This window comes from Sciurus carolinensis, chromosome 4 (genome assembly GCF_902686445.1).
Source record: "Sciurus carolinensis chromosome 4, mSciCar1.2, whole genome shotgun sequence".
NCBI classification, from domain to species: Eukaryota; Metazoa; Chordata; class Mammalia; order Rodentia; family Sciuridae; genus Sciurus; species Sciurus carolinensis.
In genome coordinates this window covers 82,399,972-82,418,943 of record NC_062216.1, presented here as the reverse complement: position 1 = coordinate 82,418,943, position 18,972 = coordinate 82,399,972, and the positions used below count along the sequence as shown (strand labels likewise).

General features: G+C 40.3%; 1 protein-coding gene across 1 annotated transcript; it reads left to right on the top strand.

Moving 5' to 3' along the window:
* Window positions 1-109: 109 nt before the first annotated feature.
* On the top strand, window positions 110-17,585 carry Arhgdib (Rho GDP dissociation inhibitor beta). Its single transcript, XM_047547892.1, has 6 exons — window positions 110-213; window positions 9,758-9,941; window positions 10,593-10,676; window positions 12,655-12,731; window positions 15,239-15,302; window positions 16,884-17,585. Exons 2-6 carry the CDS (start codon window positions 9,764-9,766, stop codon window positions 17,081-17,083), a joined length of 603 nt encoding a protein of 200 aa, XP_047403848.1. The 5' UTR covers window positions 110-213; window positions 9,758-9,763; the 3' UTR covers window positions 17,084-17,585.
* The last annotated feature ends 1,387 nt before the right edge of the window (window positions 17,586-18,972 follow it).

Genomic DNA, 18,972 nt, shown 5'->3' with positions numbered 1-18,972 from the left:
AAGAATGCTGCTCAGAGTTGGCTGATTAAGAGATAGGCAGTGCAAAGGAACAGGATTTGAGACAGCCTAGGGTTTCCTCTTCAAGTAGGTTTAAAACACTTTTTTTTTTTTTTTTTTTTTTCTCACTAACTTCCTTCCTGTTCTAACTGCCAGTACTCAGAAGTCAGAGTTGAGAGGCAGAGGCACCCCGGACAGAGACGAGAAGCACTGAATGTGAGTTGAAATGCCTCAGGGTGGGGAGGCTACAGCTGGGTGCAGAGCAATGTAGGAAGTCACTGAGTTAAGCCACTGCCCTCCACAGTCAGATTTTGGGGGGCTTGAGGGGCATTCTTTAACACAAACTTTATGATAAGAAAGCACTAAGGAAGCTGCTGGAACAGTTCTGCAGAGAAGGGGAAGTTAGAGCAGGAGTGGTAGCAATGACTCAGGGGAGACAGTTGTGGAGGGAGGGGAGAGTGTGCCTGCAGCCGGAGATGGAATCCTAAATGTTCTGGAGAAAGGCAGTGAAGATACCTGCTGGGGAGTGCCTGGAGGAGTCTCCTGCAAGGCAGGAGCAGGCATTTGGCCAAGCTCAGAAACAGAAAGCCTGTAGATAGAAATTGATATGGACGCGTTGGTGGAAGGTGGGTTGTGCTGGGGTGGAGATGTGTGGTTTCCTGTTTTTAAGCAGACAGTGTAAAGAAACTGGTTGAAAAGAGAAAAAAAAAATGGTTCAGAGCTGTCAAACACTAAACTGTTTTCCACTAAAGATTTGACTGGCGATACGAAAGAAATGCACAATGAAGTCCTCCCTTAGACTACAAGGGGAAGTGGTGGAACATACTTACTTACTCATCTGTTGCACAGTGATAGAATTTCTACCACTAACAAAAACTGGGGTTAAATTCCTGTTAGAGGGATGGGCAGAAAGATGTTCACTGTTGTTGCCAAAAGTAAAATAGCCCTTTACTTCGGAGAGAACGAAAAGCAAACATGGAAGGTGCCAAGTAATTTATTAAAGAAACAGGTTCTAGAAGAATTCAAGTGGGCCTTGCTAGGACAGTGGGCCTTGGGTCTTCAAACTGTAAAGGTCTGAAGTTTGGCTGCCATTAGCAGTGTTAGACATGACCTCGAGTACTTTCTTCCCTTTAGAGAACTTTCCAGCTGGCATGTTTCATAAATAAAGTCCGTGATAGAACTCTAGACTCAGGGTAACTTGTTGCAGGGATCTGATAAACCCTGAGCAGTTCTTCATTCTAGGTAGACCCTCTCATGGAGGTTTTCACATGACAACCAAGAGCCACTGTAAGGAGGGCTGGCATTCTGAGTCTTCTTTGCAGGGATGATCAAGCAAGGGAATCAAGGGTTCTATAGTGACCTGTTGGCTGGGGGTCCAGTCACCAGAGGTGTCATTAATCTGTTTCTTTTTGTTCAATTTGTAAGAAAATGTCCTTCCTAATACCAAATATAGCACAGATTTAGTAACAAGATCATCCTATTATTTTGTGAGATGTGTGGACTTCTGAGAGCAGAACAATTCATTCTTCGTCCATGCTGGGCAGACCAAACCCATGAGGAATAACCGTGTGATAGCCAACCAATCTCTGGCCGACATCTTCCAGGCACTGGAATTTAGTCCTTCCTTGTTTTGGAGAACATGAGTGTTTGTCCCTAGGGAAATTTGCACTGAGCAACATCAAGACTCTGTTTTCACTGGGAGCTCAGAACAGCAAATTTATTCTGAGGGAAATTTATGGGAACCACAATGTATTACAAATTTCAGCTAGCAGGAAGAGAGAAGCCCTGGGGAGTAAAAACGAAGCAGATAGAAAAGAGAACCAACACTTGTTCAATGCCTTTTATGTGCCAAGCCTAGTATTAGAGACTTTCAAATTATTATCCTGAGAGGACAGGGGAAGAACATTAAGGCTCAGACATGTTCAGACATGGTTTCATTAAAGTCACATGATGGTACCAAAAAGGAAAAAAAAAAAAAAAATCAATAGCTATAATACCTCAGAACAGCATTTTAGAAATATTCAGTAGAAGTTTTGTCTAATCCTACATTACCAGTGTCCTTGTTTCTAGCTAATGTTATGCTGCCTAGGATGTTGGAGTCTAGAGTGACAGTCCCTGGGTATTCTATTGCTTCTGAAACTTCTTCAACATCCATCTGTTCCATAAGTACTTACCAAGTCTGGTCCCCACAGCCAGACTTGGGCTTCCTCCAAGGGTCTGGTACTTTTAGTACACATGGTTATAAAAATTATTTTTGACTAGTAACATTTCATGCTTAATTAAAACTTCCATGAATATATTGAGTTATTGAAGTAGATAGTCTTTTGCCTAGTAATGGCCTCCTTAATGCACTGTTTTCTTTAAGGATTACTTAAAATAAAATTTGTGAAAGAGTGACTTCACAAGGTGGGCACTCAGAAATGCTTAATGGTTGTGTTAGTTCTCTCTCCTTAGGTAGCCCCCCCCCAAAAAAAAAAAGAAAGAAAGAAAAAAAAAAAAAAAACAGGTTAAAAGAGCATATTATGAACACTCAGAAAGAAATAATCTACTGTTTCTCTCACAAGGAAAAATGTTAATTCTACCTGTAGAAATTCGTATTCTTGTCTGGATTCATTATAAAGTTTGTTGCATCTAACAAAATATGCTCCTCTCAGGCACTGGTGTGGTTCTTATCCAATTTTAAAGGTTTGGTTGTTCATGGGGCTAAGCTGCTGACAGCAGCACAGAGGAGCCCAGGGAGTACCAGTTCCTCCATGTTGTTGGAAACCCTGAGAGGCCAGGGAGGACTCCAGAACTCAGTGCCTTCTGGTGTCCTTAGAAATAACAAATTTGCAACCCCCAAATACACCAAATTGCCAGGCAGGCAGCGAAGCAGACAAATCCTGGACCAGCTCTGAAATGGCAACACTCTTTCTGAGATAGCCCAGCTCTCCATGACCTGCTCTAAGACCTGTAAGACATAGCCTAGTCAACAGAGTGGAGACAACAGGGGTGACAGAGCCTGCTGAGACTTGCATAGACACTTCTTGGATGGAAATCCCCTACTTCTGGTACTTCCACATCTCTCTCCCCTTCTCTCACTCTCTCCCCTCTTCTCTGTCTCCCTCTCCTTCCTCTCCTTTTTCTCCCTGCCTCATCTCTGTCTCACCCCTCCCCTTCCTTCTCCATTTCTCTGATCTCTCCCTTTTCCACCTCATATTTAAAAACTCTGGTCTATGTGTCTAGATGCATAATCTAGCACACTCTAGTAGACCCACCTTGGGGAGGATGTGAGCTAGCTAAGTATCCCCTACATTTTGCTCCAGTATCATATGGAATTGTCTCCATTGACTGGTGCCAAAGTCTGCTGACATTTCCCATCATTTAGAGTGACTTCTGGCTTTAATTAGGCAAGGGAACAATAAATTAAATCTAAAATTAAATTGTTTATGTGGAAGTTTTCAAAAGAAACAGAAGTTATTGTCCCATTTTAATTCTGTTTATAAATAGATCATTCGATGCCCAGAACTTCTTGCCTCGTCCCCCTTGCTCAAAGGAACAGAATCTGATTTTGAGGAGGAAGGTGTGGACATGATCACCTCCTATCAGGGGAAAAAGACTTTGGTGCCCAGGCAGTCAGTTCCCCAGTATCACTGAAACTATGCCACAAAATAGTATCAGGGCAGGGACAAGAGAAGAGGGAATTCATATTTTTTGAACATCTACTATTGGCCAGTATAGTCCTAGAATTTTCTTGTTTTTTCCAACCCTTTAATGTCACAAGGAAAGATTATTATTCCTACTTTTCTGGTGGTAAAACTGAGGCTCAGTGTGGTTGATAACTTGCTTAAGTACTCTAATAAGTCAGAGTCTTAATAAGTCAGAGTCAGGTTTTGGATCCATGGTTCACCTGACTCAAAGCGTATGTTCCATTACACACGAAGGTCATGCTTCTCTAAGTTACCCAGGTGATTTGTTTCATGTGCACTCAGGAGTTTCCCTCAACTCACCTGGAGTTGCGTTAATGGACCAGACAAGCATGCTCTGCCCTTAGATCAGGTATAGGCTTAAGTGTATTTTGCTTCCCGTGTCTTCACATTTTCACTGAATCTGTAAGCAAAAACATCAGTTTTTATTATGTTATATGTATGCCATTTAGCATTTTATGGAACCCGAGAAGATTAAATCCTCAACACAGCACATCTAAAACTTGACATTGCTTTGCTGAATGGCAGACATGAGGGAAGAAGGCACCAAATCCACCAGAGTCGGCTTGTGTGGAGCAAAATAGAGACATCTCGTGACAGAGAGCCATGTGTGCTTTGGGGCCTGACCAAGTTCATGTCAGTCTCATTAAATATATATTTGATTAATTCTCCATTTCATTTTTCGTGCGTAAAGAACCAAAGAACAAAAACAAACACACAAAAACCAACCCCACTTTGTGTAGCAGTGGGTGAAGAACTGAGGGAGGTGAGAAAAGCCCAACCAGAATCAGAATATTTTACACTGATGGGCTGGGTCTCCTCGACCTCTTCACTTCCCCTTTTCCTTTCTCATTTTACAAGGTCCTTTAAACTAGGGAACATGAGAGTCACTAAATTAAGAAGGGGCTGCAGAGATCTTCTAATGCAACAATTTCACTTTGCAGAGGACAAAACTGGGGACCCAGAAGGGGTAAGCAACTTGCACAAGGCAACACAGGGATAAGAGTTGCATTGAGGGCTGGGGAGATAGCTCAGCTGGTAAAGTGCTTGCCTCACAAGCACAAGGCCAGTACCCCAAAAAGAAAAAAAAAAAGAGTTGCGCTGAAATCATCTTAATATGACACTTCCCTGCTTTGTTAAGGTTCTCCCTGCAAAGTTTGCAAAGAAGCATTTACCTCTGCTTGTGCAACCCCAGGTAGATTCCCAGGATGACTAACAAGCTCTAATTTTACCATGACTACTTTTTTTTTTTTTTTCCCCTTTTTTGGAGGTGCTGGGGATTGAACTCAGGGCCTTGTGCTTGTGAGGTAAGCACTCTACCAACTGAGCTATCTCCCCAGCCCTACCATGACTTCTTAATCAAGACAATTGAAGCAGCAAAGATTAGTGCCTACAAGTCAGACAACCTGGGTTCAGACATTAATTCTGCCCCTTATATGACATTATCTTCTTGGGTATTTACTTAACCTGAGTTTTAGTTTACTGGTGTGTAAGAGAATGAAGATACCCACAGAATTGTCATGAGAACTAAATGAGATCATCCTTAACAAAGCATTTATTAATATCAATAATAAAGTTGGTTGTTCTTTAGATGATGGGACTGGAAATCAAACTGTAGAATTTACATAAAACTCCTAATCTTACATCATCAAGCATCTGTAAAATGGGAAGCTAAAAAGAGAAAAATCTTTGTTTGTCATTAAATATATAGACATATTATTTGGGAAATCATTGTTAAGCCAAATACTGTTCATGGCTGGGGTTTTGGGAGAATCTAAGGTTACCCAGAGATAATGATATTGTATTATGCTTTTGTACTATATTCATAATATTTGCTAAAAGAATACATTTTATGTTCTCCTGCCATCACAAGTTGGGGCAGGGTTAACCATGTGACATGGATATTAATTTGCCTAACTCTAATGTTTTCCCTGTGTTTATTTCAAAATATTATGGTTTATACCTTAAATATACAAAATAAATTTTAAATGGGTTTTTAGAAAGTACTTATGTATTCCAGATATTAATCTCTTGTTAAACATATTCATTGCAAATATTTCATCCTTACAGCCTAAACCATTACTCTTTTCACTATTTATTAAGGTCATCTTATGAATAGGAATTTTAAATTTTTATGTAGTTGAAATATTTACTATTTTTTCTGTTCCACATTCTACTTTTGTGGTGTCTACCTTGCAACACTGTGATGATACAATGAAATAATGCCCATAAAGCACTTAACACACAATTGCTAAGTTCAGGGTTTATGATAAGAGCTCAGTAATTGTCTACTGTTATTATATTGTGTCCTTTATTATGCAAAGGAATGTTGGATGAAAGAAAAGATTTCTGTCTGGGAAAAAAAATAAAATAAAATAAAATTTTAAACTGCAGCACCTTTGGGGAAATTGCATAAATGTTAAATAATAAAACAGAAGTAGATATTCTCTTATTTACACAAGTGAGACAATATAACTGAATATCTAGTAACTTAGCTGACACGTGGCTGCAGGTCAAGAGAAATCAGCAGATACAGATTTAGAAAAGTAAAGCATCTAGAGATAAGTGCTATAATCCCTCAAGTCCCAAACTGAGAGTAAGATCCCCAGTGGTTGAACATTTACTCAGGGATTCACTGCCAGAGATCCAAAACCAAACCCGTGCAATGACAAGTCCAATTTAGTGAGGAGGTAATCATCCAAAATAAATAGGTTGACCACAGTATTCTTCTAAACAGCTCTCCCTGGGCACCTGTGCTCCTTTGCCAAGCTTTGTGGCCACGGTCCCTGAGACCCAGATGTTACCATGTGTTCTCTTTCTACACATCCAACACGTTGGGTGGATGGACATGATCATGAGTTTGAGGCTCCATGTGTCAATGATCTGACTGACTGGACCTCCTGGGGAAGCAAACTTCCCTGCTAACACTCAACCCTCTACTTCATGTTTCCAGGAAACTACAATTTCAAGATCATGCTCCTAATCTGGAGATTGTGGGCTCCTGTAAAGTCTATGAAGGACTTCAGAGTACATGACCCCTGGATCATTTGCACAATTTCATGGGGTTATTCTTTTTTTCTCTTAAGATAAGGGCCATGATGTTTAATGATTTTTAGAGATCTATAATATCCAAAAAAGATTAAGAACCATCAATCAAACCAACAGGGCCTTGTCAGTATGGTTGAATTGCTCAGCTTTCAGCTCCTCCACTCCATTAAGTAACATAAACATCAGTGTGTGCTAAAGTGCAATGTGTTGGAAATAGGAGGTGCTCACCAACTGGTTGTGACCTCAGTTTTGTTTTAAAAGGCTTCCCTTGAGAACTGCGTTTCAAGTTTTTTATTTGTTGTATTAATACATTTTCATGTTTTTCTAATCAGCTTTCCGGAGTAAGCTAGTTGTGGATCATGTGGCCTCCTATTTTTTTTTCTTATGCTATAATTAGACCAAATTATTTTAATGTGGTCCCAAATTTCATCCTCTTGATAGTACTGAGTTCATACAGTAACCCCTCATTATCCTTCATTCTTCATTGTCTTTGAAAAAAATTATTTCTCATCTTTATGGAACAATTATATTTGCAATGAGTCAGGAAAATGCAGGACTGACAAAAATATCAGATTTAATAAGAGAATAGATACATTGACTTCCCAATGGTCACATAGTTAGCAAATCTTATACTAGTCCAGATCTATCACACTAGACCAGATCTCTCTCTCTCCTCTCTGTCTCTCTTTCTCCCCCACCTACCCCTAGTTTGTACTCCCTTCAAAACTGAGATCTCATGAGGCTGCAAAATTTCAATTCCCTGCAGGTGAATGAAGTTACCTTGAGTTACTGACTGAGTGTAATGTCACCATCTAGTACTCAGGCTTCAAGCAGGTGACTCGTTAGGAACAAGCAATATATTCCAGAAAGGCCTATCCATGGCAGCTGAGGTGCCCTCTTCACTGTAAATAGCCTTCCTGATGCCCTGTCAGCAGACTTATCCTGTGGCCTCCACTTGGTTAACTGTTAGCATCCTAGGGCCACCAGAAGACAATCTGTCTCATCTGATCAGTATTATTTGGTTTGTTCTTCATCTGCCACTTAATGATCAATTGTCCTTAAACTACCTACAACTACCACATCCATGCATTGCATTCTTCTTTTTTTTTCTTCTCCTTCCTCTCCTCCTCCTCCTCCTCCTCCTCTTCCTCTTCCTTCTCCTCTTCTTTTTTCCAACCCTAAGTGCAGCTTGGAATATGAGTTGGATTAGTCATTTTGTTTTTCTGCTGGTCTCTGGAGGCTCAGTTTTGAGTGATGCTTGCTCTTCAGCTGAGACAAGAGTCGCCATGGGAACAGGCCTACACATTTCCTTCCTACAGGAAGTGGACCTGGCATTGCAATACTGCTTTCGGAACTGGTCAAGGCTCCTAGTGTTTGGCTTCTTTAACTGGAAGAGGAATGATGAGCCAAAGGATATCCTTCCCTCCCTCCCTCCCTTCCTTCCTTCCTTCTTTCCTTCCTTCCTCCCTTCCTTCCTTCCTTCTTTCCTTCCTTCCTCCCTTCCTTCCTTCCTTCCTTCCTTCCTTCCTTCCTTTCTCTTTTTGTTCTGTTAAAATTGCTTTTGTTGGCTTCACTTCCAAATTATCTTTCTTCCTATTGTCAATGACAGTGACATTGAAACTCAAAACCACAATTGATTCTGGCCAAAAATAGTTTCACTTTCAAGAGCTTTACAAAGAAATTTGCAGTGTCTCTCAGAGTAAGATATGATGGATACCATCTTAGAGAGTGTTCCTTAAGAGAAATGAAGGTTTAAGCCACAGGCTAGAAGGGAGTTGCCCTCGAGATAACTGAAGGAAGGCAGATTTTCTTACCCAGCTATCTCCCTGACAACCAAACATCTCGCCACCACTCACAGGACCTGAAGTTCTTCCAGTGGGAATTTTTTTTCCCCTTGCTTAGGACATGGAAGTTCTCATCCAGCTATGTGAACTCAGGCAGTTCTCAACTTCTGGATCTCAATTTTTTTAATGACAGGATAGAATATATCACCTTTAAGATTCATGTCAGCTCTGAAAAGCTGTGGCTACACATGCCTTCAATCATTACCTCTCACGTATGGATTTACTAGGTGTTCTCCCAATGTTTTAATACAAAACAAGTCAATGTAAGAAATGATAAAAGAAGAAATACTCTAGGGTCCACCCAGATGGGACCTTAGAGAAATTCACTGGAAAGTTGGTGGGACCAGGGAGGGACTCAAGGGTAAGTGGGTCCAGAAAGGGTAGGCAAATGGATGGGTGCTAAAAACAAACTTACACTTAAAATTTTGTCCAGGGGAATTCAACAGTCCTTTGCTATTTCATGGCAAGTAAAAAGAGCAAAGGGCTTTGAACCTAGAACCTGATGAATCAAACAGTGAAAATGTATAGACTGCCTGAACTGTCTAAGCATTGTGGGAGATTTTTAAAAAACAGAACCTGGAGCCTGTTCTCAAGAGTTATTAACAATGCTGGGTGGGAACCATTCAAACACCTCAGGCAGGTATTACAAAGGTCCACAGTTCCTCATGAGTCACCTTTGAGGTGTTGCTAGTGTTCAGTAAAGAGTTAGTTCATGGGAAGAAGCCAACCATTTCTTTGGCAGGTACTCTGCCTGTCTCTTTAAATCACTGTAACTGGGGTTGTGCATCCTGGGAGCTTTGACACTAGCAAGCCTGGTTGGATTAGAAGGACTGGTCATTCCTATAACTATTTGAATCAGGCTATTTATTGCTCGTTATGGGAATGATTGTGCTATATTTCTTCACTTACATAGTTCACAGATGATTTCTTTCTTTCTTGTCAGTTGTATAAAATGAATAGGAGAAACTCATTGCAGTAAAGAAAAAATCAGGAAGGTCAGAGACTGGAATACATTCTATTCTTATTCATGAAACATGAGATTGAGTTAGGAACAAATCTGAAGAATCGCTGATGATTACAGAGGTCCACTAGGGCAAGGAAGGTGCTAAAAGCAGCTCCACAAACATCTTCTATATCCACTGGCTTTGGCTAATAGACTATCATCTTCTCTCTCTGAAATAGATCAAGATGACTGAAAAGGACCCAGAGCCACAGTTGGATGATGGTGATGATGAGTTAGACAGCAAGCTCAATTATAAGCCTCCACCTCAGAAATCCCTGAAGGAGCTGCAAGAGATGGATAAAGATGATGAAAGTCTAACTAAGTACAAGAAAACACTGCTGGGGGATGGTCCTGTGATAGCAGGTGTGTGTGTACCGGGAGGGGGGCAGGTGGAGGGTCCCAGGTGCACCATGCATTGCAGCCACTCCAGAGCAGAAACAAAGGAAAGGGGACCAATTGCCTGCAGGGTTAGGTGAGTGAGGCACAATTTAGACATGTCAATAAAGTTATGGACTATAGAATTAAGTCTTCATAGGAGATAGGACACAAGTCAGCAATGAGACCAGTAAAAATTACACAGAGAGGATTTAGAAAGAATTCCAGATGGCCACCTGGAATTGCATTCCCTCTTTCCATTACCTCTCACATTTTGTCTCTTTCCCTTGCTTAGTTCTTTCCTGACCATTCATCTCCTCCACATACACAATGGCAGAACTTGATGGGGCCCAAAGACATGAATGGGCAATGCCCAATGGGTAGAACACCTGACCAACAGCCACTGGTTAAATGATGTTGGTCATTAAGATGAGTCTGCAATGCCCAAAGCAGAACTAGCATCACTGAAATTTATAAGGCCATCAAGACCAAGCATGGTGAATCCGTCACTTCCATTTCTCCAAATAGAGATACCACTTTTTTCTTTATATTTGCTTTCTTCTGTTTAAAATGCACACATGCTACACACATATCTCTTCACTGTGCTTACCCTCCCACTTTTTTTTTTTTATCTTGCAGACCCAACAGTCCCCAATGTCACTGTTACCCGACTTACCCTGGTTTGTGACAGTGCACCAGGACCAATCACTATGGACCTTACCGGTAAGTGGACATATATATATATATCTGTACTGTTCAGGAGGGTCTAAAATATCACAGGGAAAACTTGGTCTTTGTCTCCTGTTCTCACTGAAGAAAATCCTAGTGAAGACCAGTATGCAGTGTTTTCCACATTTGATGAAAAAATCCAAACTTTAACTCAACTTAACTGAAGGGGGACAGAAAAATACCCTTTATTTATTTCTTTGTAAAATATTTACTTCAGATGCTTATTTACACATGATAACAGGAAAATTACTATTCGTTTAAGAAAGACTACAGATGAAAATATTAAGAAGCAAGCTGTATGCTCCTGGAGTTGTAATGTTTATGCAATCTAAACACCAAAGAAAGTATTAATGTTATATCAACAATAAAACTTACCTAGCTAAGGCCTCCTGAACAAAACTAGAAATTCCACTGTTAAATACTTAATATTCAAGCTTTGGACTCTGACTCTTATTATATAAGCAACTTTCCTGCAAAATGTGTACAAATAAAGAGGTGACTTTTTTTCACCTGTTGTGACTAAGGGTCAAGTCCTTTTCTGAGGGTCAAGTCCTTTTCTGAGTCTGAGGTCTTGAGGAGATGGGGAGAGACTGGCAAGCTGAGTGTTAGGAGGGGAAAGGATACCCGGAGGGAATGAGCAAAGGTCCTAGAGCCAGACACTGAGGGTATTAAAGGCACATCGTTGATGCAAAAGAATTTGCTGCCAAATTCAAAATGTGTACTGTACTTTTGTGAGGCAAAGCAAAGCAAGACTCTGGAACAGTGGACTTGGCAGTGAGGAACTGCCCTCTGATCGACTTTTTACCTTATATGGACAGTTTTGTCAGAAGGAGGAAATCAGAGGCTGAGAAGACTCTTCCTGTTCAACTGAACCATTAGAGCAGACACACACACACACATTCAGTGACCTCCAGCCTTCAGCATCTCTCCCCCAGAGAAACTCCCTGTCTCTCACCAGGACTCAGACCTCTTCCTGTTCAAAATTGTGCAATGTTATCAGGTACAGCGGTCAGTTTGCAAGATAAAGTCTGAGTTAGCACTAAGGAAAGCTGATCAAGGGGGCCTGATGATATTGCAAAGGAAGTTTGATCTCTGTCCCCTTTCCCTGCAGAGAAGACCCAAATTAGTTTCTTATCATGAGGGAACTGCTGATCTGCATGGCAGAGGTATAATGCTGTTCATGAAATGAAGTATACACACACACACACACACACACACACACACACACACACAAAATGTCAAATTATACCTTGAGAAAAGATCACAGCACAATTACCTCCTTAACCAAGGTGCAGGTTTTAGGGACAGATTTCAGTTATTTGAAGCCTGAAACATTTATAACTTAAGTGCTCTTCCTTAAGAAAAATGAGATTACAAATGCAAATACAAAAGCAATTACCAAGGTGAATATTTATTTAGAACGATAAAAAAGAATCAAAAGAAGCAAATTTTTAAATCTAGAAAATGCTACACATGTTACCAAATGTATAAAAACATATAGCTAACACTCATATTTTTCTTGTATTTTTATTTGAGGGGCATGGGCAATTCCTTTAATCATCTCTTAGTCGGGTTACATATAAGTTTATCAACATTCAATAGAATAAAAAGATGACTCAGATTTTCCTCTGCGATGGTTAAAACTTTTTATTATTGACAATTAAGAAGGATTTACCTTCATCAGTTCAAGTCAAAATATTTGGGAAAATTTATCTTTTAACTCATTACTGATAACATTGTATATTTTTAGCATTATCATTAAACTCAGGGGGAAAGTCTCCACAAGATTGTTTCATAATTGTGCTGTAAGATTTCGCACAAGAACTGATCTCAAATGCTCTTTGAAACTGAGGTCCCTGTGGATCATGTTGCCCAGATGGGCCCAACAAATGACTCTGGCACTTAGATTCATTCATCCTTTTCTGCAGCTGTTTTTGGGGAAACTAAACTCTTTCTAAATCCCCTTCTACAGGGGATCTTGAAGCCCTCAAAAAAGAAACCTTTGTGCTGAAGGAAGGTATTGAGTACAGAGTCAAAATCAACTTCAAAGTAAGTATCTTTCCCTGAGCGTTTCTACAGGGTTTAAATCTTTCCTATAATCAATGACTACATTCCTTGCATTATCACATTGGAATACTTTTTGTTTGTCATCCTCTTCATTCCCTGACCTGGGTCTGGAATGTTCTTTTCTCAGCTCTGAACCCTACCTGTCCAGACTCACCCTGGCCTCATGCACTTTGCAGCCAGGATGCTTCAAAGCCAGCTGGTTCCTCGCTCTGTGAACTCCTAATTCACCCATGTGTCGCACACTGCTATTCACTGTACCATTTGTGACATTTCTTCCTTACACAACCTAAGCACCTTGAGGCAGAGTAAAATTATATACCTTTTCTTTTCAGTATTTCACAAGAAACTCTCTAAATGGTATATATATTGAGAAAAAAACCAAAAGAATGGATCAACTGATGGAAAAGAAAATAGAATAGATAGGGCCTCGGCTCTAATGGTTCAATGATGAGACAAATCTAGCGAGTGTTTTCTTTGCTAAATAACTGAAAATTGCCATTACAGTTGTAGAGCAGGTGACCAAGTATGAGCAAAACTAAATAAGGGATGAACTGACACCTAGTGAACAGGCATAAATTCCAGCGAGGAGCCACAAACACCAGGAAAATAGTCTTGACTTTGAAAACAAATAAGTCATAAATGCACTGTTTGACTTCATGGTCTGTATTTGCCTTGGCTGCCCCTTATTCTTGCTCAGTCATATTCTCCAGGGACTGGGCTCCACCAAGGGAGACTTCATCTGCTCTCTCTACTTGCGTTCTGGGTCTTCTTTCCCCTAGGTGCAGGATATGATTCAGGGTGGATAGAGATCACTCCCCACCAAGGCAAATATGCCTGAAAATAATTTCATTTGGGAAATATTTCTTGACATCTACTCTATAATTGGCACTGAACTGTGGATCACTGTTTCCTGTACTATTATTTATTACTAGAGCACCTGGGGGGTTGGTAAAGCATTGTATCCAAAAACCCCTAAAATGAGTTACATATGCATCAGTGCACTTTTTAATCATTTATGCTATTGCATTATCAATTTAGTAAGACAGTTTTTAGCAAATGAAATATGGCAGGTAAAGATTGCCCTTGTCCTAAACAGATTCTGCTAATTTTTTTTTAATTAAAAATGAGGGGCTGGGGTTGTGGCTCAGTGGTAGAGTGCTTGCCTAGCACATGTGAGGCACTAGGTTCAAGCCTCAGCACCACATAAAAATAAATAAAGGTATTGTTTCCATCTACAACTATTTTTAAAAAATGAAAAATAAAAACACTCTCTGTGTTGAAACTGTCTGAAGTTGAACCTCCCTGTGGTCTGTCCCAGCATGAAGCTACAGTTAGAGGAAACACCAGATCAAACTTGAAAACAATTGAAAAGCAATTTAAATCTTTACTGAGGTCTCTTGAAAGATTTCCAAGGAAATCTGCATGTATAATACGGACTATCACATCCTAAAATCCTCTTTCATACTTTCTGTCCATTGCTCTCAAACTTATTCTCTTTCCCTAAACTTTATAGCACTCTGAAAACCTGGCCTAGGGTGGTTCTAGTGGTTTAACTACAGTAACCAACATGTAAAGGGAGCCATAATTATTTGGGGGGGGGGAGAAATTATTTGACGATGTCTTAATTCTTCATGTCACTGAACTGTTACCCAATCCCTCCAGCTAATGACTCAATATCCACTTTGATTTGTTTGTATAGACACTGTACGAAATTAACAGACAACCCAGTTCAGTCCCAGGTAAAATGAGTCATGGAAAAACAAAGTGCTGGGCTGTCTATATTTTCATTCTGCTTTAGGGAATTTTCTTTGAAAGTCTTTGGGAAAGTGACAATACCTCAGACAACATCTGATGATGACAGACATCCAAAATGCTTGTGTGGTGCAAGTGGACTTCCTTCATTATTTACCCAAAAGGATGTTTCCATGTGGCCCATCATCTCGCCCCAACTGCAGGCTCAGTTAAATGGCAGCCATGGCCATCTCCCAGACCTGATTTTCCATTACCACTTTTCTCCTTGTTGTTTGTTTTTCATATGCTAGGTGGGTCACTCTGAGGTTATGGTTTTAAGATATTTACATAATATTTCCCATTGGTATTTTTATAACCTTTCCTGAGACAAGGATGCTCTATTGGCTGGTAGTATCGAGGAAGGGGAGCTCAAGACTATTAGACCATTGAGGAAGGAGAAATATGATGAAGAATATTAAGACAATGTTTTAATTAACCACAGCTCTCCTCCAAAACAATAAAAGTGATTGTATTTAATGCTTCAAATTGGATTGGCAACATTGAGTCTTGTGATCTCCTCTCTCCAATTTCTGCCTTGCAATCACACTAAATGATTAGAGTAGGAATACTCATTCTGATTAAATCTGTAGTCTTTTCATCCTCAGAGAAGACAGCTAGGCAGGATCAGTAGGAAAGATGAGGAAAAATGTCTTTAATCTGAATTAAAGAAAGGAACTGTGAATCCTTCCCACTAACAGGTGAACAAGGATATTGTGTCAGGCCTGAAGTATGTCCAGCACACCTACCGAACTGGGCTGAAAGGTAAGGAACCCAGACTTTATACTGTCTCAATCTGCTTTCTGATTCTTAATAAATTTTAATAATAGACTCTTATAAGAGTCTGATAAAAGCTGTGGAGTCCGGTCCTATGAAAAGGCACATAATACCTCTGACCTAGACATTATTGGCAAGATCAATGTTTGGGATATCTAGTTTAGATAGGGTCAGCCACTAACCTTCAACACTCAGCCTCTGGAATTCAACTCCATTATTCACATAGGAAAAGTAACCAAAATAAGTTTGCCTGAAATAAAGGACATAAAAATACTCACCAAAGTAAAATAGCAGTTCCCAGATGGAAAACTCAAGTGTCCCAGAAATGCAAGACAGGTAAGACCTGCCCAGTGATATGCGTGCAGGGAGCAGGAGTTGGGGAAGGCAGTGTTCAGTTTCCTAACAAGAAGTAGAAAAAGAAATCTTTCTAGGGTGAGAAAAGTTATCTAATTGAAAAAAAATAGTATACCAATGCTATTTATTCTACTGACATGCTTTGGGAACTTGCCTTCAGTTTTATTCTATTAGTATGAGCACAGAGGAAAAGGTAGGAAGGTGACAGAAGTACTTTCACAGTTCCATTCTGCTCAGCCTGTCTTCCCCACAGGGGGGAAATACTACCCTTCGGTTCCACCAAATCAACAAACGATGGAGAAGGGAGACATGGATAAATTTGCTTGAAGCAGAAACAATCAATTTTTCAAATCCCAGAGAAAACTGTTGACCAGAAATAAACTAATTGGACTTTCCTATTCCTGGTTTTATGAATAAATAGTTCAATTTCCTATTTCCTTTTAGCACAGAAACCATGTTGATTCACTGGGGCAAGAGGAAGATTATGTTTCTGTAGCTGTTCCTGCAAATTTATTAACACTTAAAGGCCAGCTATATACTACCTGTCGAGTTGCTTACTTTTATTTATTCTTCCTAATCCTTAGCTATTCTTAGTACATATCCAAGTTACTCACCCAAAAATAAATTTGTTTAGCTATTTTCACTATTTGCCCCAGTGCTTTATTTTTTTATAAACTTGTTGATTTTTCCCTTCCGGTCACTTATTGCATCCGTGAATTCTGCCTATTCTGATCACCACCTATTGTAAATAGAGAGATAAACAGAGGCCCAAAATGTTGTGTGACTTAGATAGTTGCAGTGCTGAGACCAGATCCGAGGTCTCAGCTTGTTTGGGTTTTTCAAGTGGTATAATTGGCTACATCTCCATTAAAAAGAGCTTGGATTCCCAGACTTGAGACACTGGTTCCCCATCTTTCCTGATGATCAGAATCAGCCATAATGCTTTTTTGAAACACTGATTCTTGGGACCCATAGCAGGTTACTGAACCACAGTCTTTGGGAATAAGACAAGGAAACTGTTATTAAAAGTCCCTCCAATAAAAAAAAGAAATTGAAGAAAAGCAAGGTGCCCCAGGTAAACCTACATTCAACTGGACTTGGAAACTATTGTTCTTGGCTTCCACTAATAGAGGCTGTGCACCAAATTCTCTGATTTCCAGTGTGTGTTTTTCCTCTAGCAGACTCCTACCCTAATGAACTTTTCTTTCTTCCTAGTGGATAAAGCAACATTTATGGTTGGCAGCTATGGGCCTCGGCCAGAGGAGTATGAATTCCTCACCCCAACTGAGGAGGCTCCCAAAGGCATGCTGGCCAGGGGCACATACCACAACAAGTCCTTCTTCACTGATGACGACAAGCACGACCACCTCACCTGGGAGTGGAACCTGTCCATTAAGAAGGATTGGACAGAATGAATGTTTCTGCCCATCCCTCCCCCTCCCCTTGCCACCTGAATCCTCCCAGTCACAAGGGTACCCAGTCTCTCCTCCCTCCCTGTTCACAGCTGGATCCCTTCTCTGACACTGCCCACATTTCCGTATTGTTGCACCTTATCCCATCCTGTCTCTCAAAATGGTTCCTTGCACATGAGGCTTAATACCCAGGCTTTAACTCTGCCTGCTTCCTCTGACCCCCAATCAGAGCCAGATCTTTTAAGTTCTCCATTTCTTTTAATGTTTCCCTCTCTTCTTCACGTCTGAGCATCAAGAGGCCAGGAAATGGGCAAACTACCATGAACAGTCCTTTTGCCTTAGGTTTAGTGGCTCATTCCAGTTCGTGAATTCTTTTTATTGTTGCTGCTGGCTCAATGAATCCCTTGACACATGCCCTGCCAGTTGGGGTTCTTCTTTTGTGGGAGATACTGTAAACAACACAAGAGAGTAAGAATAAAACAACTACTTTATGTTCTGACTGAGACCCTCATTTCCCTGATTTCTTCTATCAAACAAGTATGATAACCAGAGGGTTCACATTCCAGGTTCCCTAGGGAATGGGACTGGGGTCCACCATCCTGGGAGTATTTACAGCCTTGGGAAAGGATTATTATAGGACATTGGGTGATGAGTGTTCAGAGTACAGATGGTGAAAAATGTGAATTTAATTTCTTTCATAATATTTACTTATGGGTGTTTCTCCTAAGCTTGAGACCTATATATCCCATGGCCTGTGGAAATTTCATTTTGGATTTCCCATAGGCACTTGTGGGCCAAACCAAACAGTGTCTTTCTCCTGCTTAAGGCATTTCAATAGTTTCCCATCACCTACAAAATGAAGCCAATGCTCCTGGGCTTTGCTTATCATGGAAAGACCTATTGCAAGCAGGTCCCAGCATGCCTTTCTGCCCATATTTATTTTTCCCTTCTTTCCACAATTCTCAATGACTAATCATTCTCTCGTGCATTATATTTACATCTCTGTGCTTTGGCTCCTCACATGAAACTCCCTTTCCATATTGTGTTGCCGGGTAAAATCTTATTTCCCCAACGTACTTTACGAATTTTTTTTTTTTTTTTTTTTTTTTTTTTTTTTTTTTTGCGGTGCTGGGGATTGAACCGAGGGCCTTGTGCTTGCGAGACAAGCACACTACCAACTGAGTTATATCCCCAACTGGATTTTTCTATTTTTTTTAATCACTCTCTATTTTATATTTAAATGATCAGTTTACTTATCCACCTCTCCCATGAACAACCTAAGCTGGGAGAGCCTGAATCAGTTCATAGCTATCTTTGTATTCCTAGTGCTTAGGTCAATACCTGGAAAAGAGTACTTAACTTTTTTATTCAAACGAAACTACCTGACTCTCCTCTGATTGGTTATGTTCTGAGGCCCTGTCACTAAAGTTGGTCATTTATCTCAGAAGTTGAAGGTTCTCCTAGAGCCAGCTGCAAAGTTCCCAGTGCACAGCCAGTTAACCTCAGAGTGAGCTGCTCTGAACTGAAATCCCCAAACGCAAAGTTCAGGGTTGGAGCAGAAGAAGAACGATGGAAGGTGCATGCTCCAGATGCCTGTTACTCTTATTTCTCTTCACATGTGGGCTGGCCCCAGAAGTTGCTGGAGAAGTTGAAGAGTCCTCAGGTAAAAATGAAAAGCACTTGCATGTCCATAAGGGAAAAATTTTAGAAGGGAGGAGAGTATGGTAGTACTCTGGGTACTTTCTTTCTAACCCTGGAAAATTATCCAAAAATAAGTTGGAGAAAGATGTGTTGCCTTGCAAAGACAAGCCTAACAGAATCCTTCAGAGAGTGACCATAAGGTGAGGTCACTTCCATATGTTAGATTTTTTTAAAAAGTCTTGAAATGATAA